At 56.0% G+C, this 26,573-nt stretch overlaps 11 protein-coding genes across 11 annotated transcripts; 2 read left to right on the top strand and 9 right to left on the bottom strand.

The window, feature by feature from the left end:
- Nucleotides 1-823: 823 nt before the first annotated feature.
- Nucleotides 824-2,634, top strand: ISF_08982 (hypothetical protein; the record flags this gene model as incomplete). Its single annotated transcript, XM_018852585.1, has 5 exons — nucleotides 824-931; nucleotides 990-1,340; nucleotides 1,405-1,624; nucleotides 1,691-1,773; nucleotides 1,834-2,634. The coding sequence occupies 5 exons, from the start codon at nucleotides 824-826 to the stop codon at nucleotides 2,632-2,634; spliced, it is 1,563 nt and encodes a 520-aa protein (XP_018700213.1).
- Nucleotides 2,635-2,750: 116 nt separating this feature from the next.
- ISF_08981 (Acyl-CoA dehydrogenase/oxidase) lies at nucleotides 2,751-4,749 on the bottom strand (the record flags this gene model as incomplete). The annotated part of the gene is made up of 4 exons (XM_018852584.1): nucleotides 2,751-4,182; nucleotides 4,238-4,300; nucleotides 4,362-4,578; nucleotides 4,638-4,749. The coding sequence occupies 4 exons, from the start codon at nucleotides 4,747-4,749 to the stop codon at nucleotides 2,751-2,753; spliced, it is 1,824 nt and encodes a 607-aa protein (XP_018700212.1).
- A 510-nt stretch (nucleotides 4,750-5,259) lies between these two features.
- On the bottom strand, nucleotides 5,260-8,227 carry ISF_08980 (Di-copper centre-containing; the record flags this gene model as incomplete). Its single annotated transcript, XM_018852583.1, has 8 exons — nucleotides 5,260-5,794; nucleotides 5,892-6,379; nucleotides 6,439-6,723; nucleotides 6,777-7,073; nucleotides 7,128-7,489; nucleotides 7,561-7,660; nucleotides 7,729-8,001; nucleotides 8,054-8,227. 8 exons carry the CDS (start codon nucleotides 8,225-8,227, stop codon nucleotides 5,260-5,262), a joined length of 2,514 nt encoding a protein of 837 aa, XP_018700211.1.
- A 3,193-nt stretch (nucleotides 8,228-11,420) lies between these two features.
- Nucleotides 11,421-11,696, bottom strand: ISF_08979 (hypothetical protein; the record flags this gene model as incomplete). The annotated part of the gene is made up of 1 exon (XM_018852582.1): nucleotides 11,421-11,696. One exon carries the CDS (start codon nucleotides 11,694-11,696, stop codon nucleotides 11,421-11,423), a length of 276 nt encoding a protein of 91 aa, XP_018700210.1.
- Nucleotides 11,697-12,721: 1,025 nt separating this feature from the next.
- ISF_08978 (50S ribosomal subunit protein L15) lies at nucleotides 12,722-13,728 on the bottom strand (the record flags this gene model as incomplete). Its single annotated transcript, XM_018852581.1, has 2 exons — nucleotides 12,722-13,280; nucleotides 13,385-13,728. The coding sequence occupies 2 exons, from the start codon at nucleotides 13,726-13,728 to the stop codon at nucleotides 12,722-12,724; spliced, it is 903 nt and encodes a 300-aa protein (XP_018700209.1).
- Nucleotides 13,729-14,752: 1,024 nt separating this feature from the next.
- ISF_08977 (subunit IV of cytochrome c oxidase) lies at nucleotides 14,753-15,919 on the top strand (the record flags this gene model as incomplete). The annotated part of the gene is made up of 3 exons (XM_018852580.1): nucleotides 14,753-14,905; nucleotides 14,969-15,119; nucleotides 15,168-15,919. The coding sequence occupies 3 exons, from the start codon at nucleotides 14,753-14,755 to the stop codon at nucleotides 15,917-15,919; spliced, it is 1,056 nt and encodes a 351-aa protein (XP_018700208.1).
- An 820-nt stretch (nucleotides 15,920-16,739) lies between these two features.
- Nucleotides 16,740-18,474, bottom strand: ISF_08976 (alpha-1,2-mannosyltransferase Kre5; the record flags this gene model as incomplete). The annotated part of the gene is made up of 5 exons (XM_018852579.1): nucleotides 16,740-17,084; nucleotides 17,145-17,541; nucleotides 17,591-17,677; nucleotides 17,726-18,124; nucleotides 18,191-18,474. 5 exons carry the CDS (start codon nucleotides 18,472-18,474, stop codon nucleotides 16,740-16,742), a joined length of 1,512 nt encoding a protein of 503 aa, XP_018700207.1.
- Nucleotides 18,475-20,062: 1,588 nt separating this feature from the next.
- Nucleotides 20,063-20,584, bottom strand: ISF_08975 (hypothetical protein; the record flags this gene model as incomplete). The annotated part of the gene is made up of 1 exon (XM_018852578.1): nucleotides 20,063-20,584. One exon carries the CDS (start codon nucleotides 20,582-20,584, stop codon nucleotides 20,063-20,065), a length of 522 nt encoding a protein of 173 aa, XP_018700206.1.
- Nucleotides 20,585-21,143: 559 nt separating this feature from the next.
- On the bottom strand, nucleotides 21,144-22,054 carry ISF_08974 (Cytochrome c oxidase, subunit Vb; the record flags this gene model as incomplete). Its single annotated transcript, XM_018852577.1, has 4 exons — nucleotides 21,144-21,308; nucleotides 21,367-21,626; nucleotides 21,797-21,892; nucleotides 21,964-22,054. The coding sequence occupies 4 exons, from the start codon at nucleotides 22,052-22,054 to the stop codon at nucleotides 21,144-21,146; spliced, it is 612 nt and encodes a 203-aa protein (XP_018700205.1).
- An 812-nt stretch (nucleotides 22,055-22,866) lies between these two features.
- Nucleotides 22,867-24,025, bottom strand: ISF_08973 (acyl-CoA thioesterase; the record flags this gene model as incomplete). Its single annotated transcript, XM_018852576.1, has 2 exons — nucleotides 22,867-23,676; nucleotides 23,738-24,025. The coding sequence occupies 2 exons, from the start codon at nucleotides 24,023-24,025 to the stop codon at nucleotides 22,867-22,869; spliced, it is 1,098 nt and encodes a 365-aa protein (XP_018700204.1).
- Nucleotides 24,026-25,022: 997 nt separating this feature from the next.
- ISF_08972 (MYB DNA-binding domain protein) lies at nucleotides 25,023-26,325 on the bottom strand (the record flags this gene model as incomplete). The annotated part of the gene is made up of 4 exons (XM_018852575.1): nucleotides 25,023-25,199; nucleotides 25,256-25,303; nucleotides 25,370-25,850; nucleotides 26,252-26,325. The coding sequence occupies 4 exons, from the start codon at nucleotides 26,323-26,325 to the stop codon at nucleotides 25,023-25,025; spliced, it is 780 nt and encodes a 259-aa protein (XP_018700203.1).
- Nucleotides 26,326-26,573: the final 248 nt, after the last annotated feature.

The following is a 26,573-nucleotide window of genomic DNA, read 5'->3' as shown; positions in this document are numbered from 1 at the left end:
CCTTTAGGGAAGAATATATTAAGCAGAGGGTTTTGGGCAGGATGTTCTCGTTAATCACAGTATATAGACAAGTTACCTTGCCCTTGAATAAATTAACTCTTTTCCTCTTATTTTTGTGTCTTTTATATTCTTCCTTTCTTTTCTATCTTTTCTGTCCTACTCTCTACTCTCTTTCCTTAAAAAATAGATGCAGTAAAAGGCATTCAAGTAGGTATGAATGGTGCACCATAAAACTTGTCTCCAATACGTTTAGCACATGCGCTAGGACAATGCAGATTGTGGTTAGCGAATGGGGGTGTCGAGGACTTCGCGATTGTTCCCAAAGGAGATGGCCGTGTGCGCCTGATGGGACCGATGCCTTGATTGGGACTTTGAGGGTGCGACTTTGTTACTTGCGACAGGGTCAAAGAATTTTATTGTAAATCCAGAAAAAGGAGATAAACGGAAATCTCAATTGTACATGTTTAAGAGCAAGACTGAAAATAAATCATAAATGTATGTAATATCCTCAATTCCTGCGGCCTCGGACCAACTTCAGCCCAACAGCCACGGCGAGCTAATTCCATTGTCAAACCGTGAGGCTGACTAGGTTGGTGGCGCCCTGTGATGGGTCTGTCGCGAGAATGCCCCTCGAGCTGAGCTTCCCCTTAACGTTAGTTTACAGTCTAATTCGGCAACGGGGTCCCCTTGCAAAAGAGATGCGGCAATGAATAAAGATTACCTGGATGGGCCGCATGTGGCACTTCCCTTCCCCTGCGTCGCGAACTCTCCTTCTGGTTTCCGCTCTTGACAAACGCGCCAATCCCCGGGAAAACACTCGACCATGGGCTCAAGGACGCTGCAATCAGCGGCGCTGCTGCTCGCCGGCGCCGTCGTCGGTGTTCGCAGCGACGTGCCCTTTATGACGGAACTGGACATCTTTAGCCAGCTTGTACGTCAAACAAAACCCTTCAAGTGGAACAACTGACCAACAAGCGGTCGCGGAACAGGCACCATGCGTCACCTCGGGCGTCACCAACGCCTACCTCTGGGAACAAGACACCACCGCGTGCGGCTCGGAGCCGACCAAGCTGCAGTCGTGCATCTGCACCAACTCGGCCGAGCTGGGCAAGATGTCGGCGTCGATCCGCAGCGCCGTGTCCTCGCGGTGCGGCACCAAGGCCGACGACGACCAGAGCTCCGCGGCGGCGCTGGTCGACAAGTACTGCCACCCGGACCGCACCATCACCTTTTCCACGCCGACGACCAACATCATCCCGGGCGTCATGAGCGACGTCGCGGCCATTTCCTCGCTGCCGCCGTGCGTGCAGTCGGGCATCTCGGCCGCTGTGACTGCTGCTGTACGTACTTGTTGTGGTTGTTGTTGTTGTCTCGCGTTGCGTGCTGACCCGCTGAGCTTCCCAGGCGTACGATGGCTGCCCGACCGTCGCCAACATGTGGGCGCCCTGCGTATGCTCCAAGAAGAACGTCGTCGACCAGATCGGCTCAAGCCTCGGCCAGCAGGTGCGCAGCTCGTGCTCCAACGCCGACGACGTCACCCTGGCGTCGAGCTTCTACACCCAGTTCTGCGCCATGAACCAGGGAACCACGTCCTTTGGCGCCATGCCGGGGCCTCCAGGTGACAGTGAGTTGCCGCAACCTCTCAACAGATGATGAATCGTGTTTATGGCCTCTAACAACGCGCCGCCAGTGACCTACTACATCACCGCCCTGCCTCAGTTCTCCTCCCTACACTCCTGCGCCCAGAGCGGCGTCATCCAAGCCGTCATGTCGGTAAGAGCCACACACAAACCTAGACAGCCCGTCGCTTTCTAATCCCGTGACAATGTCCAGCAATCCACCTACCTGTGCGCCTCCGGTCCGCAGGCGCTCGCCTCGTGTGTCTGCCTCAAGCCCGGCATCCTCGGCAAGGCCTCGCAGAGCCTGACCAGCAGCGTCAAGTATGCCTGCGACAACACGGCCCTCGCCGACGTCGCCTCGGCCGCCTCCGTGCTCGACTACTACTGCCAGGCGGCCCAGAAGAAAGTCGTCGCCACCGTCAGCCAGTCCATCTCCGAGACCAAGGCAACCGCCACCACCGCGGGCGGCCAGGCCACGCGCCAGACCTCCGGCAGTGCGCCGGAAAACACGAGCGGCGGCGGTGGTGGTGGTGGTGGTGGCGGCGGAAGCGGCAGAGGCGGGCTGGGAAGGGGAGCCATCATCGCCATTGCCGTGCTGGGCGCGCTGGTCGTCATCGGCCTGATCGCGTTCGTCGCCATCTTTGTCCGTCGTCGCAAGCGCAAAGCTGCCGCGGCGACAGACGCGGGAGAGCAGCCACCTCATCCGCCACACTCGGAGCTGGCGACAAACTCGCCGTCGTCAGAGATAGACGGCAAGCCGGCGTACCCGCCGCCGTCCATCTCCGAGGTCGCGGCCACGCCGAGCCCCTACCAACGACACACCGAGCTCTCGGCGGGCACCCCGCACCAGCAGCACCAAGCCGTCTCGCCGAGCGAGCTGAGCAGCCCCGGGGCGCAGAGTGCGACATACGGGGGGGCGAACAATCCGCATAATCCGAATCAGAACTGGGCGCCCCCGGGCCAGGTCATGTACGAGCTCGACTCGTCCAGTCCCGCGGCGCCTCATGCCAAGTAGGCTGTTTGTGTCCACGAGAAAAGAGCACAATTTTTTTGTAAATTAATGAGCGTTGTTTATTTACTTTAATTGCCAAGCCAACGAATGTCTTTCCTTTCTGCAAGCCAGCTTGTGAGCTACATCTTTGAACCTAACGGGGGGGTCCGCTGGCCAAACGTCACAAGATCATCAGGGAGCTCCTTGCCCCAGACCAGACGACAATCCCACCTGGCGCGCTCCGTGCCCTCCTCAAACCGTGCCGTCGCCGCCGGCACGCCGACATCCGGAAGCAGCCACTCGCGCAGGCCGCCCTCACCATTGAGCACGCATCTCCGCGCCACCTCTCCGGCCAGCTCGTCCCCGTCGCGCTGCGCGTCCCACGCGAGCAGCACGCCGACGACGATCCACGAAAAGCTGAACATGACCCCGCGGCCGACCGAGAGCACCACGTCGACGCGGTCTCTGCCCGCCCGCAGCCGCCCGTGCAGGTTGCCCCACGCCGTCCGCAGCGCCGCGCGGCGGTCCGCGTCGTCGACGCCCGCGATCGCCCGCGACAGCCAGGCGTGGACGCGCGCGAGGTGGTCCCCGGCGAGCAGGTGGCGCACCAGCTCGCTACTAAGAACATTGGTGGTGCCCTCCCAGATGGCGTTGACCGAGACGTCGCGCAGCGCGCGCGCCACGCTGTCCGGGTCGTCCGGGTCGTCCACGTAGCCGACGCCGCCGAGCGCCTCCATCACCTCCTGCATGGTGACCGCCGCGTTCTTGCCCGTCACCGCCTTGGCCGCGGCCGTCAGCGCCCGCAGCACCACCGCGGCCTCGGCCCCAGCCTCCGGCAGCGGCAACGCTGCTTCTTCCGGGAAGCAGCCGTCCTCGGTGAAGCTCATCAGGGCGATGGTGAAGAAGGCGAGCTGCGCGAAGCCGCGGATGCGCACCTCGACGTCGGCGAGCGTGCGCAGGTGCAGCGGCAGCGCCCACAGCGGGTAGCCAAAGACGGTGCGGCCGGCGGCGAAGCGCCGCGCGACGGCCAGGCCGCGGCGCATGGGGCCGACCATGTGCGCGCGCACGTCGCGCAGCTCCAGCTCGGCCGTCGGCAGCTGCTTGGTGCCGAGCTTGCTCTTGAGGCGGTGCACGCGCACGCCGTTGGTCACCCGCGCGCCGCCGCTGTCCGCCGCGTCCGTCCTGGTCAGCGGCGCGAGGAACGCACTCAGCTTGCCGCCGTCCTCCGTCTTGGCGAGCAGCAGGGCGACGTCGGCGTCGGTGGCCGAGGAGAAGAACTTGAAGCCGGAGACGAGGTAGTCGCCCTCGTCCAGCCGTCCGCAGCTGCCGCCGGGAAGCGGGGCGTGGCGCGCCCAGGTCTCGGTGTTTTGCACGTCGCTGCCGCCGGGTCGCTCGGTCATCCACTGGCCGGAGGTCCAGCTGTCGGTGCGCGCGGTCAGGCGCCGGTAGGTCTCGTGGAACGGGTGCGAGGTGGGCAGGCCCGGGAGCTGCGAGCGGAGGAGACGGGCGGCGCCGTCGGTCATGGAGAGCGGGCAGCTGGTCAGGCCGGACACGGGCGAGAAGAGGTAGTTTCTATCGAGTCAGCTCAGTGCACATGAAGGGACAATCTGGGAAGAGGGATAGTTACTTAGCGTGCTGGACGATGCGGTTGTAGATGCCATACTGAGTCTCGTATCCAATCGCGACAGCCCTGTTGGCCGTGTTAGTGAAGGGCTCCCGGGACTTGGACCTTGGCTGGGATATCAAGTTACCCTTCCTCTGCTCCCCATTTGCGCAGGGCCTTCCAGCCCTCGCTCGTCACGAGCCTGTCCACGGGATGGCGCGCGCCCCAGACGTTGTGCCTCTCCACAAACGGCTGCTGCCTCTCCGCGTTGAGATTCCATTCCCTGACCTGCGGCGAGATGGCGTCGTCGCCGAACTTGGTCAGCGCGGGCGTCAGCTCGGCGAGGGTGTCTTTGGGCAGGTAGGCTGCGAATAAAGGAGATGAGCACCGAGCTTGGATTTTTATACCGTGTGCTTTTTCTTACCGGCGAGCACCCGCTGGAAATAGGTGTCGGCGAGGAAGGGGTTCTCCGGCGGCGGCAAGGACAAGATGAAGCCGGCGTCGGCGCTGGCCGGGGTTCGTCCTTTGTCGGCCATGGCGGGCGGACGCAACAGAGGAAGGAATATAATGTAGAAAGGAAAAAAGTAAAAAGGAAAAAGGAAGAAAAAAAGATGCAAATGTGTAAATATTTTCCAGTCTACGTAGGGGCTATTGTGCAAGTATAGAAGCGACTTGTATTTCAAGCCTGTGGTGGAGCTGAGCATGGCTCCGGACGGCTATACGGGCAGCTATGGATATGGATACCGAGGCCACCAGCACCATGAACGCGGGGAAACTAGCCGGCCCCTCGGCTGTCACTTTGGCGGGGAAATCTGTGTGAGCAGGCCACTTGGTGATGGTTAATTATAGCATGACAGCTGTCAGTTTATACTTGGTCTCCCTAGCATACTGCCACAGTCTGTCTACTGCTCTCCTGCCTGTTGCCGCCTTTCACCATGTATTTCATATTGGGACTCAGGGTTAACAAGTTCATTTCAATCTGTCAAATAACCAAACTGTTCAGCAATACGTAGGTCCCATCATAACACATGCTAATGTCTCGTCCCTCAAAACTGGAAGTACGCCTTTTCCCAGTTAAAGTCCAAGTCCTTATAGCCACTGAACGAGAAGCGTGAATGGAAGATACTCTCCGGAAGTTTAACCAATGGTTCGACCAATGTTTTCAATGGGTCCAAGGCCTTCTTCCCCGTCTCCAAGATCTCTGGGGCCGGAATCTTGACAAGCTCGTTGACCCCGATGGACAGCGTGATCTTGACGTCCTTCAGCCCATCACGCTCCACCGCGCGCCCGTTCTCGTAAACCGCCGTCCAGCGGAGGTTCTTCTCCAGGAAGTCGCGGCATTCCAGGCGGCTCGGCCGGTCGTCCGACGGCACCACGGCGGTCAGCGGGATCTGGGCACGCGACAGCACGTGCGCCTTCTGCTGCACGTAGCAGCTGCGGCACGTCACATCGCTGCCCTCCATTGTGGTGCTGAAGGTGAAGATGCTGCCGATCAGCGACGTCTGCCTCTTGTACGGCACCGTCTTGTCGAGGTTGCCGAGGAAGAAGAGGAAGGAGTAGGCGCGGCCGTTGAACGCGTATCTACAGCGATGGTCAGACGGTATCAAGTCCTTGTCAAAGCGAAGAAGAAGAAGAACAAGACAAAGAAAAGAAAAGAACAGAGAAGAGGGAAACGTACCGATCGTAGATGACATTGATGACAGGGTCATACTGCGGCTTCAGCGTCTTGAAGGCCTCCTTCTCGGGCCCGTAGCGTCGGTTGATGTACGCGTTGCTCTTGGCCGGGATCACGTCGCCAAACTCGTCGGTGATTTCATCCACGTAGTCGTAGGTATAATTGAGCGCCTCGACGTTGCGCACCTGGTTCGAGTTGTAAAAGTCGTCCTGGTCCATGGACACGTGGAAGGGCCGCAGCGGATCCTGCGGGCTGAGGTCCGCCGGCGCCGGCCTCTGCTCCTTGATCGTGTCGTGGTCCGGACGCGGCTGCTCAACCGGCTTCTGCCCCGGATGCTGGCGGAACCAGTTGCCCGGGTTGGAGCTCTGCCACAGGTGCAGCAGCCGGTCGATGTTGCAGTGGTGCAGCCAGAAGGCCGGGTCGAAGGCGGCCACGGCCACCGAGGACATGTGGCCGGCGCCGGTGCGGTCGTCCTCGCCGCCGACGGCACCCTAGATGTAGACAGTTACGAGGATGAACATTTCACTAAATGAATGAAGTGAAGACTCACGTGGATAGCGTTGTGAATCTGCTCCAGGCTCAGATACTCGCGCGCCTTCTCGCCCGCGGCCTGGTTCTCGACCCTGTCGTACTTGGTCGATGCGAAGCGCACGTACTTGGTGCTGTACTCCTCGGTCAGCAGGCGATACACCGAGTCTCTGAGCGTGCGGTTCTGCAGGCGCTTCTCCTGCAGTGCCTTGTTGACCTCGAACACGTTGGTCTCGCCCTGGACCCATTTCCGCTCTGCGTCCCGGAGGCTGATGCCGTGGCGGCTGGTGCCGATGCATTGCTCCCACTGCGCTCCGTTAGCTGGATGCCCAAGTTGAGGGAGAGGTTTGTCTTCTGTACCGGCATGTCTTCCTTATTGTTGATCCGGTAGTTGCCATACGAGGAGTCGCCCATGGGCTTGTTGCCGGGCATCTGGAAGCGGTACATGGGGTTGTCCACCTCCTCCATCTGCGGCTGGCCACGGCCGTCCCAGGACTTGATGACGCGGATCTTCTTGGTGCAGGCGATCTCTGGCAGGTCCGTGTCGACCGCCCAGTCCCAGTACGGCAGGCGCCAGCGCATCGCGGCCGCCGTCCACTCGCCCTTGCCATCGTCAAGTTCGTCGGCCTCGCCCATCATGATCTCTTGGATACGTTTCTACACAAGGCGGTTAGCTCGTGAAATTAAAGGACGAAGCAACACAGCACATACCTCATACAGCATCATGTACACGCGGTGCCAGGTCGGAAACAGGTCGTTGTTGTGCTGGCAGTACCAGCCGCCGTCGCCGTCCTTTTGCTGCTGGTCCAGGCTCGGTTCGTCAAGTGGAATCACCGGCTTATTCAGGTTCCACGGCACGTTGTACGGGTAGCCGTGGATGGCGGCGATGCGGTAGTACGAGAGCTGGTTTTCCGGCGGCAGCTTCTGGAACAGCCCCAGCGCGCGGATGAAGAGCGACACCTCGACTCCGGTCTTGTGGTTTGTCTTGGACTCGTCGTACCAGGTCTTAACGTTACGACGAACAGGGACTGGCAGGTTAGTGTCAATCTTGATGGGCGTGATTGGATACGCCTCTAGCTTGAGATTAGTATTCAGGAGCTCACAGAATGTCATCACTGCGTCTCTCTCGCATATCTGTACTCACGGTTGTCCTCGCCAATGTCAATTACGAGATGTCCGTTGGTCGCAAAAATCTTCCAGCCGCGGAAGCGGGCGCAGAGCCGGACGGCGATGACGTTACCGGGCTGCCTCGTCAGTCAGTACGGCATCTTCTTCTTCTTCATCGTCTTCTTCATCTTCTTCTTCCTCTCACCTCGAGTGCCTTGAGAAAGATGCGCCGCATATTCACCGCGCTACCCTCCATCCACTCAAAATTGCGCGAGTTAACCTTGTTCGAGTGGCTCGTCATGACCAGCTCCTGCCCTTGGCTGTCCTTCTTGGGCGTCGTATCCGTCTCGCAGGCAAAAATGGCCAGCTGTAACCACGTCCAGTTGCCCTCGGTGAGGTCACTGACGTAGCCCTGGTCATGGGACTCGGCATACAGCTTGACGCCGCGGATCATGCGGATAGTCTGGCCATGAAGAGGCTATTCGACAAGGTCAGCGAATGTCAATCAGATTTACACGATGATAACTTACCGGCGATTTGAACCAGGTCTCTGCCACTACATCGGGACCCTTTCCTTCGACACATAAGGTCGACTTGCACCTGACGACGTAGCGAGTGTCGTTCGTGGGCGGCTGCTGCTTGAATTCCGGGAGCTTCTCGATGGTCGGTCGAGTAAGATGAGAGAGGGTATCGAATTGACTCATTCTTGCGGTGGCTTTCTGGTATTTGATATCAGTGCTTTTATCGTCCGTTTTTTTGTGTTGGTTTTTCTTGGGTCTTTTTTTCTTTTTTTTGTCGTTCCTCTCTTTGATATTTGGTCTAGGTAGCGAGCACCACGAAGTTGATGTGTTATTGTAAACCGCTGGCTATGGAAATCTAGTTGGGTTCTACCCGGCTTTAAATAGATGCCCATTCTCGTCTGTTACACCCATTCCGCTCAAAAGATCCTTTTCATCCACTCATGTGTATTGTCAGCAAGCACAACTCGCATATCCCTCAGCTCGGGCATCAAGCCGCTCCGTACGGCCATCCCGACGGCGCCACTTCAATTCAGATGCGTCATGTGGACAATCGAGTTTTCTTCTTCTTCTTCAAAGGTGCCAAACTCGAGAGACAGCTGAATTTATGTTGTCATACAGGTGTGGAAGAGGCTTCCTGCATCAACTACGTGGCGCTCAAATGGAACCCCAGAAATTGGCCGCACCAAGACATCTGCAAGAAGAGGTAAGAAAAGCGCATTATTTGACATCGACTATGTTATTAAATACTCCGATCCCGCCGATCCTAGCCCGTTTTCGGGGTATTATTTGTAACGTGGCGGAAGAGGGGTACCACCATTACTTGGGCTTGATATGTTGAGATCGGGCACTCGCCAGTGCTTTCCTGATGACGCTCGGTGGCTATATCAGGCTTCAACTACCAAAGTATCGAAAAGAAAAGGGACCCTACCGTTGAAAAAAGGAATAGGGGGGGGACAAAAAAAGCCAGGCAACAGCGAGATATCTTGACCGCCGACCTTGAACGAAACGCGACATCCTGATGCTTTGTCGAACGTGCCTCTGTAAACGTGCATCTCTGCCAAGCAAACAAGGCTGGCTGAACTTGGTACAGTCTTGTTATACTCTAGTGCGACCCTGAAACTCCTTGTTTTGTCAAGTACCAGGTGTCCCAGTCATCCTTTACAGATGTCCAGCCTACTTACACGTAGAGTGATAAGTCATCCATCCGACAACCAGTCAAGACTGGGCGCAGTCTTTCTGTATTTGGTCAGAATGTGTCGCAATCAACTACGATACATTGTCGAAGGAGGTTGGCAGCTGTACAATTGTGGCTTGCAGGATTGCTTACCGAATTACACCGTCAGCTCTCCCGCTACACTTCAGCTGCCGGTATGAGCAACCGTTTCGGCAATTACGCCAAGACAAGTGACATGCGTAGAGCAACTGCCACAAAGTTATAATATTGATTCTCCATGCATGAGCCCCTCCTCAATGCGGGGATCCCAGGCGCGCATCCAAAGGTTCAGCCCTTAGCTGGCCCATTTTCGAAGTGATGCTAACGGCTAGGGCCTCTCAGTTGCAAGGCTGACAAGGTCTTCCAGATGGGCCATTTCCAGCCTTCTCGGCCGAGTGATTCGTTTGCGCTAGAAGCCTGTCGGTGGCCACGCAAAATCAGCGATGCCCCTCGTTCAATAAGTCCGGAATGAGAACCCCTCTCGATAAGCATCGGCAGAGGGGGGTTCACAGCCCCGCGGACATGCACAGAACCCGGGTCTAATTCAGATATGCAGCCTCCTGCTCCTCCGAGTCACATGTTCATATTTGGGCAAAGGTAAGCATATCCCTGTCACTTCAAGGCGGCTCGATTGCATGCCAAGAAACAGGCAAGCCTACAAGTACCCCAGAAGGCTTGCTACGACTGGTGAAACACGGCACGTCACGACGAATCAAGCCGCGTCGAACTGATGAGGTTCCAAGTTTCTCAACAAGACATGCTTTCGGCTTCGTGCATTATGTGTCTTTGTAGTGGTGTGTGTCCATGGTGGTACATTTTCACCTTTGACTTGGAAGTACTTGGCGGTAGTGGTGGTCGGGTTCATTGAGCCAAGTGGCTGTCTCGATGGAAGCTGAGCAAGACGGCTATCTACCTTGATGGGGGCTGAACAGACAAATATCTGTATTGTTGGAAGAGAAGACGCCGACAAGTTATTGAGCCGACAGAGCCAACGCCTTGGACAATGCTCACGGTTCGAAGCGCAAGTTGGCGGGCGGCACTCCGTCCTTTAAGGCGTACTGCCATACATGCTTTAGATTTGGTGACAAGTTACAATCTTGTAGTGGTGGTTCCTGGCTCTCCTGGGTTATTTTTGCACGTGTGACTTTTGTAGCTGTCAACTTCAACTATACAACTTCTGTCGCGTTGTCTACTTGTGCCGTTGTGACAACCCATTTCCTGGAATCTAGTCGAAAGGGGAGAATGTTTTTATTATTCGCGCCTGCTTTTCACAGAGTCCCCGCCAGAGTGCTGGGATCGATGCAAGTTTGACGCGCCTCCAACGAAGATGCTGTCTTCCGTGCCATAGCATCACCGCCGACATTAAAATGGAAATCCAATATCCACCAACCCGGCCTAGAGCAGTTGGCTTGCGTTTTTCTCTCCAAAAGAACGGATGACACAGCTTTGGGGTTAATAGCAAAGCTTCTTGTTTCATCAATGGAGTACAGAAGCGAAGACAGCGCCTACCATCACCAGGGGTCGCGGTATCCATGAGTGGTGCAACGCACAAAGCGGATTTCGCTTTCAACCAAGTGAAGCACACGGCGGTTACCCTCACTACCAGATGATTAGATGATGCTTCCTACCTCTCGTTCTTTTTTTTTCATGACGTTGGTTGGGAGCCCAGCAACACCAACCAACACTTCCTGCATCCATCGTCTGCATGCACCAAGCAACGATCGGATACAAGCAAGATCGCGTACCTGCAGCATTTTGACCGGGCAGATCCCCGTCGTATATGCGGTAAGGCAGTTAGCCTGATCGACCACGCCAAGATCAACCCCCTCACCCTCGTTCCTCGATCTCCAGATCGTTTGAGCGCCACAACTAGCTCAAACTGCCTCACGCACGTGGAAGCGCCTCCCGATGACGATACCTCCCATCCTCAAGCTCCCCGTGGAGCTTCTCTTCTGCATCATGGACAAACTGACCATCTGCGACACGGTCTCGTGCCTCGTAGGGTTCCCGGACCGCCCGTCGCACCGAAACCTCGCGCAGACGTGCAAGGCGCTGTGCAAACTGGCTCTGGAGCGGCTATATCACCACCCTGCCACGTTCGGGAGCGGCCAATCCGGCTCCAAGGTCATGTCCCTAGCCCTCATCCTCTACCGGCGGCCGGACCTAGCCGCGCGCGTCCGCGAGCTCAGCCTTCTCCGCCGGCCCTGGGGCCGCCGGGAAAGTTACAAGGGTGGGGGAGGCAACTAGAAGATCTCGCCGGAAGATGCCGCGGTCTTGAACCAGGGCTGCCGTGAGCACGGCATCGTCAAGGGTCATCCCCACCACAGGGTCGACCCCGACGAGGAGGAACTGTACCGGATCGATACCGTCGAGGGTCATGCGGACCTTGCCCCCGGGTGGTGTAAAAGCGCGAGGGGGGGCGCTCGCGACGCTCGCCATCGTCAAGTCGCCTAACCTGCAGCGCCTGGAGATGACGGCCGGCAACCGGAAGCTGCCCCGCGCCGTCACGCAGCCGGGCCGGCTGGACGGCTTGACTGAGGTGCGCTGGTTGTGCCCAGTTGGGAGAAACTGCTAGATACAGGACGGCGACACCTGGACTGGCAGATCACAGCAGCCCCCGCGCTCCGCAAATTGACTTTGCAGAACGTGTGCCGAATAGACGAGATGACGCCTTGTGCCGTGCCTGATCTGGTCCTCAAAAGCGTCGTGCTGGACAAGGAAAGCGTCCAAGGACTACAAAGGGCCTTTCCCCGGCTGGAGCGATTGGTGGTCAAGTTCGGCGTGCATCTGGACAGCAGCGAGCGGTACGAGCTCTACCGGTCCACCGCCGCCACTTGTGCGTGCGTCATCGACTGCCTTGTGAGGATGTACGGGGAGAGCCTCCGTCATCTCCACCTCGACTGGTCAAGCTGCCGGGTCCAGCACGACGATGAGGCCTCGAGGTCGCTGGCGGGCCTCCGGGCGATGACGGGGCTGACCGAGCTGACCTTGACGTGGCCGCACAGTCATCGGAGCCACGAGCCCGAAGAGAACGAGAAGACGTTCTGGGCCAGCTTGCTCCCGCCTTACCTAGAGGTGCTGACCATAAGCTGCCCTCTGCTCCTTTGGTGCGCGCTGCCGCTGCTAGCCGCCGTTGATGAAAGGTGCGGCAAAATGCGGAAGGTGACCATCGAGAGCCAACACGGACCGTGGGACGCGGATGAGCTGCATGACAATTTCAACCCGGGGAAGATTGGGTATGACTTTGCGTACGGGGACGACGATGGATTCAGAAACCACTGGATTTTGCTTAGTCCGCGGCGATGAGATGGCATAGGCAACGAGTAAGACGGCACGTTTGGCAAACATCGAAATTCCGGGATACATGGCCTTAACAGTGAACATGGTAGATGAATAGATAGATCTATGATACAGAGTTACATTATTTAGTATGCTTACACTCGCTTGACGCACTCGCCCGTGCCCTACCACATGGTCTCCTCCACCACCTTCTTCTGTTTGGTGCTCTTGATCTTCTCCTTGCCGGGCACCTTGAAGTAGAGACTCGGCGACTCGCCCGGCTTGAGCTGGCCGCTAAGGTAGCCCCTGTGCGCCGGGTCCCTGTAGTACTCCATGTCCTCTCTGCCCGTCGGGTCGGGCAGCCGATAGCGGAAGCCCCTCGCGCGCTCCAGCACGCCCTCCACGTGCTCCTTTCCGACCGGCAGCGGCTCGTCCGTGTTGACCGACTCGCCGGTCAGCAGCCGGCGGATGGCGAGCTTGGTGTAGTAGCGCGTGACGACCTTGCCGCCGGCGGCCTCGATGGCGGCGATGGCGGCGGCGGAGGCGCGGCTGACCATGACGTCAACGGGCTGGCGCAGGCACGCGGCGCCGCGCGACAGCACCTTGACGCCGTCCTTGACGCTGCCGACGAGGCCGCTCTCGATGAGCTCCTTGGGTGTTATGCGCTGTGTCGGGTCGAGGCGGCCCTGGTCGATCCAGGACTGGATCTGGTCGAGGTTGACGGTGGAGAGTTGAGGTGCACGCCTATATGTTTTCGCCTCGTTAGCTTGCTGTTGCCATCGTCGTCGCACTCACTTGATTCCTTTTGATTTCACGCGGCATGCCCCTCGTCAGGAAAAAGAACGCACCAGTTGTTAAACCCCTTGCGGCCGTGCTTGACGATCAGCGGCGTCTGGCCACCCTGGAACCAGGGCCGGACGTGGCCGTGCTGGCCCTGGCCCTTGTGGCCGCGTCCGGACGTCTTGCCGTGGCCGGAGGACGGACCGCGTCCGATGCGCTTGCGGTCCTTGACGGCGCCCTTGTTGGGCGTCAGGTTGGCGAGGATGGAGACGGGTCGTCGCGAGGGTCGCTGCGGCGGCTGCATCGACAGGTTGGCGAGGCAGGCCGTCAGGGAGGAGATGTGTGTGGGCGGCGGGAGGCGGCCGCAGGCGACGGCGCCAATGGCATTGCGTACGAGTAATCTCGGTGGCATTGCTATCGAAATTTGCGCTGCGACGGGCCTCGACTTAATAAATGATGGGTTGTCGTGTTGGACAACGCTTTCCTGATGGGCTGGACCGGACCAGCACGTTGAAACCAGGAGCTCGCCTGAAATTTTTGGCGGCGAGTTTGCCAGATCCACTGCCAGCTCTGATTGGCCAGGCCCAAAAGGTAGCAATGTACTTTGCAAGTGCCTACCCTACAGTAGTGGTAAATGTAGATGCAATTGTAGTGATTAGACCAGGCACAGGAAAATGAAGAAAATAGTCAATTGATTAAAGGCTATCTGTGTCTGCTAAATAATGTGCATATATACAGTAGTTTAGTACAGCGTTCATCCGTTCTAGTCAGAAGTGTCCGAATAGAGTGCGCAGCACAGGCTTTGCACAATGGAGCATTGTCTAGGCGCAGCGCTGAGGTTGTTGCTTGATCTACGCGCCTTCTCAACGAGGTCCTTGAGGATATCTCATGTTTTATAAACTTTTTCTAATCGAAATATCCAGCGATATCACGTACCTACAGCATTTTGACTAGGCAGAGTCCCGTCGCATATACGGTGAGGCATTTAGCTTGATCACCCACGCCAAGAGCAACCTGCTCACAATCGTTACTATCTATTAGGTCCCTGTTACACGTAATATATTAAATTTAGTATATGGTAGGATGAATACTGTGTTAGGACCCATGTTAGAAAAGGTACCAAGATTATTACGCCCTTATGAGTGAAGTGTGAAGTTGCCTTGCCTTGGCCGTTTGCACGCCTGCCAGCTGGCAGTGGCGAGCGAGTTAATAAATAAAGCATGCACGCACGCGCAGTTAATTCATTGCTGCCTGAAGTGAATGGTTTATTTACTCCGCACTATGTTCTTCTTCATTTGCGCACCTCTTCCCTGCTCCTCCTGCATCCTTCCACCTCTCCTTCCCGTTCATACAGAACAGAATCATGCAACTGCTTTCGAACTGCTTCATAGGACCAATAACTACACCACCAACCAACAACCAGCAAGTACAAAAAAATGTACAGATACCCAGATCTGGCACGCAGGCCCACCGATTCCAACGACCTGAAGAGCGCCGCGGAGCTTCTCCGTGGCTTCGTTCTTGAGGATGGCTCGGTGGAGCAGCGAATGGTGCCCGGCAGCAACCGGCCTCCAACATCGCTGCAGCAGGTAAGTTTCTAGTTCTATCTGTTAGGCATCTAGAGTATCTATAGCGGTGCTAATTTATAACAGGCGGCACAGCTCGCTGCCTCAAGGTCCCCATACGAAAATGTCCCAGAACACTGGAAAGCACAGATGAAATGGGATCTGGCCACCACGTCTGACTCGATCTTTGTTCTCAGCCCAGATGGCAAAACTTACCAAGAACCCCTTGCTGTCCGTGGTGTGCCGGTGGAGCGAATCGACGAGTCCTCTCCCTATTAGGAACCAGGTTGGCTCTCGCTCGACAAGCTCCTTCTTGCAGAGCAAGGCGCGCACCAGAAGAAGATGAAATATCGCGCCCAAGCGGAGGCGCTGAAGATTCCCAAAACGGACCGCAACAACAACATTCGCCGAAAGGAAAAGGTTGCGAGCGATGATTGCAGCAAGTACGGCAAGATTCGAGAAATCTTCGGCAACGGAAATGGAAACTATCACCCAAACCAGCTCGTCGCTAAAAGGTATTTACCTGCTCAGGGCCTCTGCGAAAAGGAGCTTCTTTACAAGCTTGCACTTAAAATTTCAAATCTACAAAAGCTCTATCAGAAGAAGAAGTTGGTCATGAACCCTTACGACTTCTACCGGTGGGCGATCTGCAGGAACATGAAGTCAGATCCCCACAACGCCTTGCATAACTCTCGCAATAGCATCACCGGCACGATTCGAACAATGGGAGATGACGGGGCTCACGCCGACCAGGTCTTCCGAACCATTGTTCTGTACTGGGCCTCAATAACCGGCAACGAGAACAAGTTTGGCAAGTCTAAGAACCATTCCCAACAGCGCCGACCGCGCATGATGACAGAATCGTCGCGGGACAGCGCTGGCCGTGGCGGACGAGATGTCGCTTATCGCATTTCCAGACTGGAAACAAAACGCACAAGGCGTCGCGATTTGTCGGCTCGGCCCCAGCTGTTTGGGGGAGTGAATGCTCACCGCGCTGCGATGGCAAGTCGCGACGACAACGACCAAGTGATGGGATAGCTCTCGGATGTGGCGAGTTCTGACCAAGGGGCGAATTTAGCAAAGGGGGGAAATGCCGGGAGAGGTGTTGCTATGAAATTCTGCAAGTTTGGGTAGTGTTATCGCATGGCTTGTGTTGCATTGAATATTTCGAGAGGCGCTTGCTCCTTCTTAACAAGTCTAAGGGATAACAAAAGATTCATTGACCAACTACAACAATGATTACGCCAGTGTCTCAATGAGTAGCCAAAGTGGCCATGTCAAATTCAACCTCTAATTACAACCTATCGCGGTCCAGGTTTTTCTCCGCCATCCCATCTTTCAAACACGCAAGTAGTGCAAAAAAAGCGTGCCTTTTCGCTCCCCAGGTACAAAATGCAGCCCCAAAAAGCAGCCCCTTTCCCAGCAGCATCCCCAATCCAGTCAAACAAAAAAAGCCAGCTTTGGTCTATAAGGAAAGTGGCAGCTACCTGACACCGAGATCTGTGAGCGCGAAGCAGAGGGACCTATGCGTCCAGTATCAGAATCAGCCTGCCGCAGACCATCCCGTTGAACTCCGTTTCTTGAATGAGGCCCTTTTCTGCTTCGAGCATGTGCAATATGCAAGAGTAAACGCCGCGTAAGCGCCTGTGACGCTCAGCCGTGTCTCCGCCAGTAGTTCGAAATGCATCTGCTGCCTTTTCTGGCGAAAATTGTCTTGCCAGTGAAAAAACAGGACCAGGAACTTGACAGACCATGCCATGGAAGAAAGCAGCAAACAAACAGTGCGGTCGAGGAAATAAAAAGAACTCCGCTCATTATGTGAAAAGGGTTAGGTCGTTATATCCAAAATGAAAAGAATCTAAGGGCTGGCCCAGCCACCGGCAACATCGACCCATTCGGCCATACATGAGCCCTCCTTGCCCTCAACGTCAACAATGTCGGTGTCACAGCGGCAGCGGCAGCCAACACCGTTTTCTTGCGGCTCATCGTACTTGCCCCAGTAGTCGTCTTCCTCCTGGCGCTTCTTTTCGTCCTTGGTGTTGGGGTCGAGATACGGGATGGGTGGAAGTTGTCGGGCCTCAGGGGCATTCGCAGGGCAGTGCTGAATCGTGGTGTGACGGTATCCAATATCGCGGAAGTAATGGACATCACTAGGACCCAGGAGAGCACCAGCAGCAAGAGAGTGGATAGGAGCATCGCCCCACTGGTGAGAAGGGTTAGTTTTCTCTATGTCTTGTCCATGGGAGAGACGAGGTCAACTTACACGTTCCATCCAGAAGCCGCCACTGCGGTCAAGCGTCTCAAAAAAGTCTTGGTACTCCTTACTGCGAAACCAGCTGAGGCGGGCAATTTCAAAGTTGGACCAGAAATGGCACATGTTGTAGCTGTCGCCCTCCATCGTCTCCGGGTCAATGTCGGGCAGTGCACCGCTACCAGGCTCGCTCTGGGCAATCTCTTCGGGAAGGGCGTCCTTGATGACCTCGGGCTGCTTCTTGCGGGGTTCGAGGAACATTTCCCAGAGACCCTTGGAGGTAATGTTGTTGTTTCGCATGTAGGCGGAGGCGTAGCGGAAAACATTGGGGACTGTTTCGCGGAGTTCTTTGATGGCAATGGTGAAGCCGTACGTCTTCTTGTTCTCAATCATCTTGAGGAAAGGATCGCTGATGGGGTTAGTACATAGCTGGCGTAAAAGGGCGAGAGGTAACATACTAAGTGATGTCGCAGAAATAGGTGATTTCAGGCTCAACACGCCAGTACCACTCATACTTGAGAAGGAGCGGGTGGTTGAAGAAGAATCTACATTGGTCAGCACTTGCAATAGAGACAAGGGGGCGGGATTCTTACCCAGAGTAGAAGCGGCACATGAAATGGTAGCTTTCGAGTCCACCGTACATGACGGCATTATCACCTTGCTTGGCGATACCCTCCTTGGCTACCTTGGTGTCGATCCAGTCGGGGAATCCCCACATGTCGGGGCCAACCTTGCCAAACTCGACGGTACCCGAAGTGTGGTTGCGAACAGTCTCCTTGAAGGTCTCGTTAAAGTCGCCGTCATTGAGGAAGACGTAGGGGTAGTTGAACCAGCGATTGAAATGGCGCTCGACGGACTTGATCGACTGGAGAACACCCTCGAGCTCCTTGTTTCGGGCAAGGACGACGAAGGTGGCATTTGCTCTCGGTTGCTTGTTGTCGGGGGGTTGGCAGCCAGTGAGAAAGACCTTGTCGTACTTTTCACTGATTTTTCTGGGAATTGTTAGCTGTCTCATCGAGATCGTGGAAGCCCGGTGGTAGCAAGCGGGCAGTACATACCTAATGGCTGGCGGTGCGCCAGCTGGAACGAGGATGCTGCCGTTGTTGGTGGGATGCCGGACGAACAGCACCAGAATAAGAATGACGACAATCAGAGGAAAGAGGATGACGACGCCAAGCGGCACAGAGACGGCCGAGTTTCCTCGCAGCCGCAACGGTCTCCGGAAAAAGGCGAGGCGAGCAGCCCATCCTTTTTGTCGGGCGCCTCCTCTTTTCTCGTCAAGTGTAGGCAGCTCGAGCTGAGCCGTCGGGATCATGCGCTTAGCCCTATGGAAGAGGTCCATGATGGGCGGCAGATGGAGTGAGGGCGTGAATGGCGGAGAGGATCAATAGTATCGAAAGCGACAGTCGTGCAGTTGTCTTCCGCAGGCACCGTGCTTTTCTCGCCGGGGGCACAGGCGCAAAAAGGGGACCCGATTGTCGAGTTCAGGGGGGGGAGCCCGTAGTTTCGACCGGGGGGGTTCGAGGCGGGATCAACGTCGCGGGGAGTGAAATGATATCGTAGAGTAGTCTAGATGCTGAAACTCTATCTTCAACGAGCAAGAGCGTAGCAATGTCTATTCGCGGTGGGATGGGGGAGACGCCGAACGGGAGGCACTGCTCAACGGTTCGCAAGAACGGAGGGGCGACGGTTGCGAGACCCTCACCGCGCGGTGCACAAGAAAAAGACGGGGTCTATTAGAAAAACGAAGGAATAAAAGGGAGAAAACAAAGGCACGCAGCAGTCTGCGCCGATGGGCAAGAAGATTATCCTGCAGAGAGGACAACTCTAGTTAGATACCGTCAAAATAAAAGTCGCTGAGAAAGGTGCAGGACAGCAAAGCAGAAAAAGAGATGAGGCAGAGATGGGATCAGCTACTAGACAGGATCCGCAGTGCCGTTGCTGCGCTGTGACTGGATAGAGCCTCGACGCTAGGCTATTTTGGGCGGCTCAAAGCAGGGCAACCAACCAACCAGTCAGTTGCGGCCTTTTGAAGTTTGGTTAGGCATTTCATTAGGACTGGTCAATTCCTAGCCGTATCTATCCAGGAATCCAGGAACTGTTATTTTGATTCATTTGACTTTCTTGCGACTCCCGCCGTGCCGTGCTCCTCTACCAACGAGTCTCAGAGTCTGTCACAGGCTGCCAGTGGTCGCATCCCTGTATTTTAGGGGCGGACACTGAGAACAAGCCTTGGCGGCCCTTCTCCAATCGCGCCATTGGTCATTGGTTCACCAGATAAACTCTGCGCGGCCAACTTAGGTAGCTGTGAGTTCGGGAGTAAACGGCGCGCCAATCCGGCTGCGAACACGTCCCGGACCAGCTATGTCCCATTATTCACCACTTAATGGTCGCTCAACACCAAGGATGAGGAATATTGTCTTCGTCAAGTATTAGATACAACCGCAAGTGCGCGATGCTGCCTTGGCGTCAGCGTCCCCAGTCCGATTAAGGTCCATGCAATCAATCGACTTGCCGCCGTAATCAATGGGCCGTCGGTCAGTGGTGCTTGATAAAAAGCGAGTTCGGTTCGTCATACAGACTGAGGGGAGGGTGTCGTAAGGTCAGTCCGTCGGCCTTTGCACGACCACCAAGACCCCTTGTGATACCCGAGACGGGACCCGGAAACCGATGCATCCGGATCGATGGCCGTCGGGAAAAACGCACGACATCGCAGCCATGGCGCTGCCTTTCATCGGTGTGTTGTCATAGGAAAGCTCGTCGGCGATGACGCTGCTCTTAGACCCTTGTAAAGGTAAAACTTCCGTCGTCTGGGAGTGCGTAGGTCGGTAGAAGTGTCCCAACAGGATGTGAGCCAAAAGGCTGCTGAGATCGCGAGGCCGCCGTCTCGTCCATGTTCGAAGCCATTCGAAGCTCGGCACAAGCCGCCATCAATCCTCGTCAAAACTGAGCTTGATCACCTTCGCCTTCTTCTTTAACTTCTTCGCCCCCGTCTTGTCCTTGTCATCTCCCTTGTCGCTCTTCAACCCATTGCCATTCTCCTTGCCATTCTCCTTCCCATCCTCCGCTTCCTCGCCCACAATCTTGCCGACCTTCCGCTTTCTCCCACCAATCGTCATTTTCGCATTTGCCGCCCCCCCGTCCTTGTTTCCCTTCTCCTTCTCCCCCGCATCCCCGCCATCGCCCCGCGTCGGGTCGGCGTCGTGCTGCCCGGCGGCGACCACGCCGTCCTTGTCCACCTCGAGTGCGAGTGCATTGCCGTGCTCGTCCACCACCAACGGCACATCCTCGGCCTCCTCGCTGCTAGAGCGCTTCTTGCCGGCGGGACGGCGACGAGCGGCGGCGATGGGATCCGGACCCTTGTGCCCGGCTGCCTGCGCCTGGAGCGCGGCCAGGAAGGGAGGCGGCTTGGACGCGTAGGACAGGTTCTTGGCGTTGAATTTTTCAGGCATGGTTGCCTAGACCGCGGCGGCAATTACGATTAAGCTTGCGGTAAGTCAACGAAATTTGTCGTTTTTTGTCGTGATTGAGCATGGGTCCAGACTTACGGTGGTTGGTTGTGAGCCTGACTAAGCGCTGGATTAACTCTGGCTTAACATCAGACCACTTTAGATTGGCTGTTTCCAACGGGCATCAAGTAGTGGACGGATTGGACGGTTGGAAACGTTAAAGTCTACGGAATTGAGAACTGTCTCTCCTCCTTCGCAAGGACTTTCAAAAGTGAGATACCCGGCCATATGTTAAAGGGATGATTGACAACGCGCAGGTATATGGATGGAATCTTCAATTAACCAAGGGAACAAGTTCTCTCATATTCTACAGTTCACCACTCTGCCGCGTGGGATGCTTTTCCGTGCTTTTGCCTGCACGACGCCGAAAATTCGCACAGCGCTTCCCCAGTCACTCTTCTCTATGTAGTCTCCTTGTACAGTTGCATCGACATCCTATCCCATGCACCACGAAACATCCCCCGTCAGCATTTCTAACCCGGAATTCCAAGGGGCGACCCGCTCATCGGTAGCGGTACTCGGGCTTGATGTAGTCGGCGAAGGTCTGCGGCTCGGGGTACTCGGGGCCGTGGTGGTGGCCGTGGTGGTCGTCCTCGGCGCCGACGTAGTCCATCTTGTAGACGCTGCCGCACTCGGGGCAGCGCTCGATGGGGCGGTCCTTGGAGATCTAAATTGCGGCGTTAGTTGATGGCATGCATCAGACATCCATGATTCGTGCTACTTACGCCGAGCCAGGTCACGACATGAGAGTCAGCAGGGTAGCCGGTGCAGCCGAGGTACTGCTCCTCGCCGGCGGAGCGGACCGTGATGGGATCCTCCATCGTGCCCTTGCGGCTGGCGTCGAGGGGGCGCATGTCGAAGATGTCAACGCCCTCCATCTTTCCGAGAATTTCGAGACGCTCGAGACCCGTCGACTGCTCGAGGTCGGTCGGGACAGTGCCAGCCTTGGCGCCAGGTCCGAACAGGTCGTCCTCAGTCTTAACTTCTGCAGACGGCAAAAAAATTTATCGTTAGCTCTTGATCCTCGATCAATTGTGGTGGTAGCTCGGTTGACTGATCAATTGTTGGTGTTTCGCAATCGGATGTTGTCGGGAGTCGCGATGACCCCATCGGAGAGAGGGACCGCCGAGGATCAAGATCAAAAAGAAAACGTACGGTTAAAAGTCTTGTAGGTGCCGATAGACGTGCTGCTGTCGTGAGCGAGGGCGGCGGCCTGCTCGCTAGGGGTAGAGGGACCCTTGGCGGCCTCGCCTGTCATGTAAATTTCGTTAGTTGTCACTGACGTGCAAAACAAAATATTTTGCCGAGACGGATTTGCGTACGGCGGACAAAGGAGGTGGCGAAGGAGCGGGCGACGGCGGGCTTGATAGCCGCACGGCGAGCCGCGGCGATGGCGGTGCGTTGCATGAACATGGCGGGCAGAGGCGACAGTTCGGTCGAGGTTGGTGGTAGTGAGTGAGGCGGATGGAGGAGTGGTGGCCTGTTGTCGAGGGATTTGTGAGATGAGCTGTTCCAAGTGGAAAGGTTGAAGAAGCTCCAGTTCATGCTTGAATTGACCAATCATGACGTGCACATTAGCTGCACGTGATTTTACGGCTTTGGCTACCCGTCAGCTCGCCTGGCCTCGAATACCCGCGGCACGATATAGCGACACAATAACACCATAATTACATTTTCTTTTCTCAATTCAGTTTCATTTTAATAGCCAACCTATTATAGCTGCCTAAATCTTACGCGTTGCTTTTACATCCGCAATATGAAATGGCCGACAGCCACTAAGTAGTTAGAAAGCCAAAAGACAGGAAGCTACCAAGAACACAAATCAACATGCCTGGGTAGCGGGTAAATCCTGGTGGTTGCCTCCGACACAATACTTTTGCGATCCTGTAATTTCACGTATTGAAAAGAAGTCCCTATCAATATACTCTCCTCACGCGACGAACGCGACACGAGGACGTGGAAGACTACGCTACCTGTCCTCCACCCAGGTTGAGACGGAATGGTACTAATTGACAACATTGACCTTTCTTCCCCTTATTCTCCTGGGAATCTTATTAGAAAGTAACTAAATTACTTAGAGAAGCTACTACTCTATATGTTTTAGAAGAGACTTACTTTAACGTATATACTATGTATATTCTTCGTAGATTCTAGGACCCCTTTTCGTAGGTAGTTTGTCTACCTGTCGGAAGTCATTCACCAAACCCACAACCCCTTCTTCCCCTCTACATCCTGCTCGAATCCTCTGGCACCACCATACCATCCTGGTACCCCGACGCGACGTGCCTCCCCTCCGGGCTCCAGATCCTGGACACCATCGTGCACCTCCCCGCCGCCACCCTCGGCCAGCTCGCCTCCTGCACCCACCACCCTTCATCCCGCATGACCGCCTCCTCCGCGTTGACGTGCACGTAGAACGCGTAGCTCAGGCTGGCCGCCCGCCCCCACCGGTGGCCGTAGCCTAGGTGGCACCCCAGCATCGTCAGCCCGTTGCGGTCCGCCTCGAACGCGTGGCACACGACGTGCGCGTTGCAGTCCCCCGCGGGGATCGGCCGTAGCGGGCGGTAGAGCATTAGCTCGCGGCGCTCCGGTACGGGCTTGCCCGCGTTGTGGCCGGTCATGTCCACCCGGTACATCTCGAGCACGGGGAAGGTGCCGGGGCTGGTGTGTCCGCTGCGCGCGACCTGCTCCTGCACGGAGTCGATGTGCACGATGTACGGCCGGTGCCATTCCTGCGGGCGCTTTCGGGCGAGGATCTCGGCGAAGCGCACTTGTGGCGGTTGCGTTTCCTGCACGTCGTCGGGAGAGGGCATGGACCGCTTGAACGTGGTGAGGCAGGTGAAGCAGACCCCGTCCAGCTCCTTGGTTGCGTCCACAGGGTTGAATCTTCCCGTCTCATCTATCGCTGACGGCTCCTTTGGTTGCCTCGTCTGCACTAATCTTGTCGCGAAGGACTTGCCCGTATGTATAGGCGTCACCTCGTGCACAAAGGGACGATCCGAATGACCAGCAATAGTGAAGACGCCTTGTATAGACTGGCAAGTCATGTCAGCAAACGCGTCGCCATCCGATCTGCAGAATTTATGTCATACGTACATGTATTCCCATGTAAGCCTTCTTATCATCCCGTGTCTGCTCCTTCTGCTCCTCAAACTCGATGGCTCTGGCTGCAGCTAGCGGCGCTTGCGCATAGACGACACCACCAAAGACGCCTGTTGTGGTCGACTTGTTCGTTCTAGTCTTTGTCGGCTGCTCTTCCACCCCTGGGGGCAGATCGGCACCTGGCCGCCATGCAGGATATCTCGACGTGTATTGCACCGGAGAGCCAGAGACCCTGGTCACCTCGAAGGCTTCATAGCCGAGCCGACCCAGCGTGTCAGTCATTGCATGCCCGGCAGGCGGACTAGGCAGTCAGCTGCTAAATCCGGTGGTCTGGATAAATAAATAAGAGCTGTTTCGTCTGGTAAGCAAAAGCTGATGTATGCACACTAATTAATTTGAGGTGAGTTCTTACCTTAATAAGCTATCCGGAGTCTAGGTAGGAATAACCGGGTGCCTCGGCAATTTGGAACCGGCATTCCGGGACGGAACAAGCTTGAGCGCTGCACCGCGCTAAAACCGCCTGTAGAATGATAAAGTTTCAGGAAACCACCGCTGCCAGCATAAAAATCACTGATGCACTCAAGAAAGAAATCAGCTAAGTGTGGTTTCTTGTTCGTGACGCATGGTTGAATGCTGCATGTGGCTACATGTTCTTCATCTTACCCACCGATCGATTGTTAACCATCGTGCGCATCGAAAAATGAAAAGCTTGGCATTGTGTTGGGGTATAACTAAGGTATCGTCCTCCTCAAACAAAATCAAATAAGGCTAGCCATCTTGCAGACGAACATCACCAACGGTTGTCATCCTTTTACACCAGATATCAATTTCCTCCAGGCAACAAACAAAGGGGAAAGAAAATCAATGGGTCAACCGCAGTCGGCATCGAGCCAGCTGCAACAATTACCACCCAGCTGTCCAAATCCGTGTCGTACAAAGAAAGGGTACACCGAAACGCACGATTCTAAATTCGACACAACATGACAAAGGAAAAACGACACCCGGGACTAGATATTAATGAATAGTGCCGCATCTGCGGAGAGAGTCCAATCTTGGGAGCCAGCCAGTCCCGCCATCCCACCAAACAAGAAATGACGTGCAGAGGGGTTGGGTGTCATTCTGCTCTGCGCTCGTCAAGGCGAGCAAATCGCCGACAAGTATTAAGTAAATAAAGAGGTGTGCCAGGCGGTCAAGAGTCGTTGGCAGTTCGTCAGGCTAGACGTGAACGAGTCCACGCCATTGCTATGCGTCAGGATGCCGCTCAATGAGCTTGAGAAACTCATCGCTTCGTATTAGCGAACTGCTCAGGGAAGTGCTCCTTGGCGTATTGCTCGCAAGCCTTTGCGGGCTTTCCCACTTTTTGGCCGATAACCTTCCACTTGTTGTTTTCGTAGTCCTTGATTGCATTGAGAAGCGCCTGGCTTTCGTCTTCAGCAAACTCGGCATAGTGCATGTCCTGGTAGTGTCAATGTTAGTCATGGTTGAAAAGGACAGGGTGGACCGTCAACGAACCTTGTACCAATGCTTCTTTACTGATCCCTCTGTTCTCGTGGGGAAAGTCTATTGTCGAGTTAGTATGAGCTGCTTGATGGCACAATATCGCCCTCTCCGTAGCCTGGGTCTTACCTTGGCGATTTCGGCCCAGCTGTTCCCAGCATCGCGCATTTGCTTCAAGCGCAACTCTTCCGCCGGCGTCCACGGTGTATTGGTCCGGCTCTTCTTGGCTGGAGGTTGTGAGGGCGTTGCGCTAGCATCTTCGGCCGGAGCAGCATTGGCGGGGGTCGGAGCCGACTGAGCATTGGGGGGCGTCGGGGCAGGAGGCTGGCCCGCGGCTGCCGCGGGAACGGCCGCCGGGGTGGCCGGTGAGGGCACAGTACCAGGAGCAGGTCGCTTGCGCTGACGGCCAGGCTGAGGTGTAGGAGTCGGGGTCTGCTGCTGGGAGCCTGGGCCCGAGGGTGGCTGCTGGGGCTGGGGCACGTTCATGGGAGGTTGAACGGGAGGAGGGTGCGGTTGCTGATGCGCCGTCATGCCAGCCTGGGGAGGATAGGGAAACTCGATGCGCTCACCGCGCCTAGCGGCCATATCGGTGGCTTGATAGGGATTATTGCTATTGGGCGGTTCAGGTTAGCATCGATAGAAGACGAGACGAAGAATATACGGCGTCTCCAGAAATGACGAGCGCGGTGGGATGTATATGTAGCGCCAAGGGGCGAGTGAATACTATCAGCAAGACTGATAGTACGCACCTCGTGTTCCAGTCCCAAGGGACAGGCCCCGTGTCCCAAGGGGCAGGCAAGCGATTGTTTCGACGCCGCATGTTCAAGGTGTCCCGGGAGCGATAATACGGCCAGCGTGGAGCTGTGCGTAGGACGGCAAGTGGACAGAAGAGCACGGCGCCAGCGGCATGTTTGTCGGAGGGAAACAAGCAGACCGGGCCAGTCAAGAGGAACATGCGCAGCAGACGGGGAAACAAGGAAACAAAGATTCGAGGGGGTAGGCACGACTTACTGCATGGCATTAGGCGGGTGAGTGGAGTTGGAGTAGACATACTCGGGCACGGGGCCGACCTGCCACTGTTCCATTTTGACGGCTCTAGAAGAAGAATTGTTAGCATTGGGCAATCAAAGTTAAGCGACGATGCAGTGGATGGTATGCGCAATGAATTGTGAAGCAATGCGGTGGAAAGACGCGCATGCGTCGTGATGCTTGGCGGGGTGATTGTAGCAGATAGACAAGTGATTGCACCTCAGGCAACACCAGGACCCGTGTGCACAACAGGCGCAATCATAGAAATAAATAGCTGCGGGCGAGGGGAATATTGGCCTCTGCG

The sequence above is a fragment of the Cordyceps fumosorosea genome, assembly GCF_001636725.1.
Source record: "Cordyceps fumosorosea ARSEF 2679 chromosome Unknown scaffold_39, whole genome shotgun sequence".
Taxonomy (NCBI): domain Eukaryota; kingdom Fungi; phylum Ascomycota; class Sordariomycetes; order Hypocreales; family Cordycipitaceae; genus Cordyceps; species Cordyceps fumosorosea.
The sequence above is the reverse complement of the archived record's forward strand: the minus strand, read 5'-3'. Positions and strand labels throughout refer to the sequence as shown.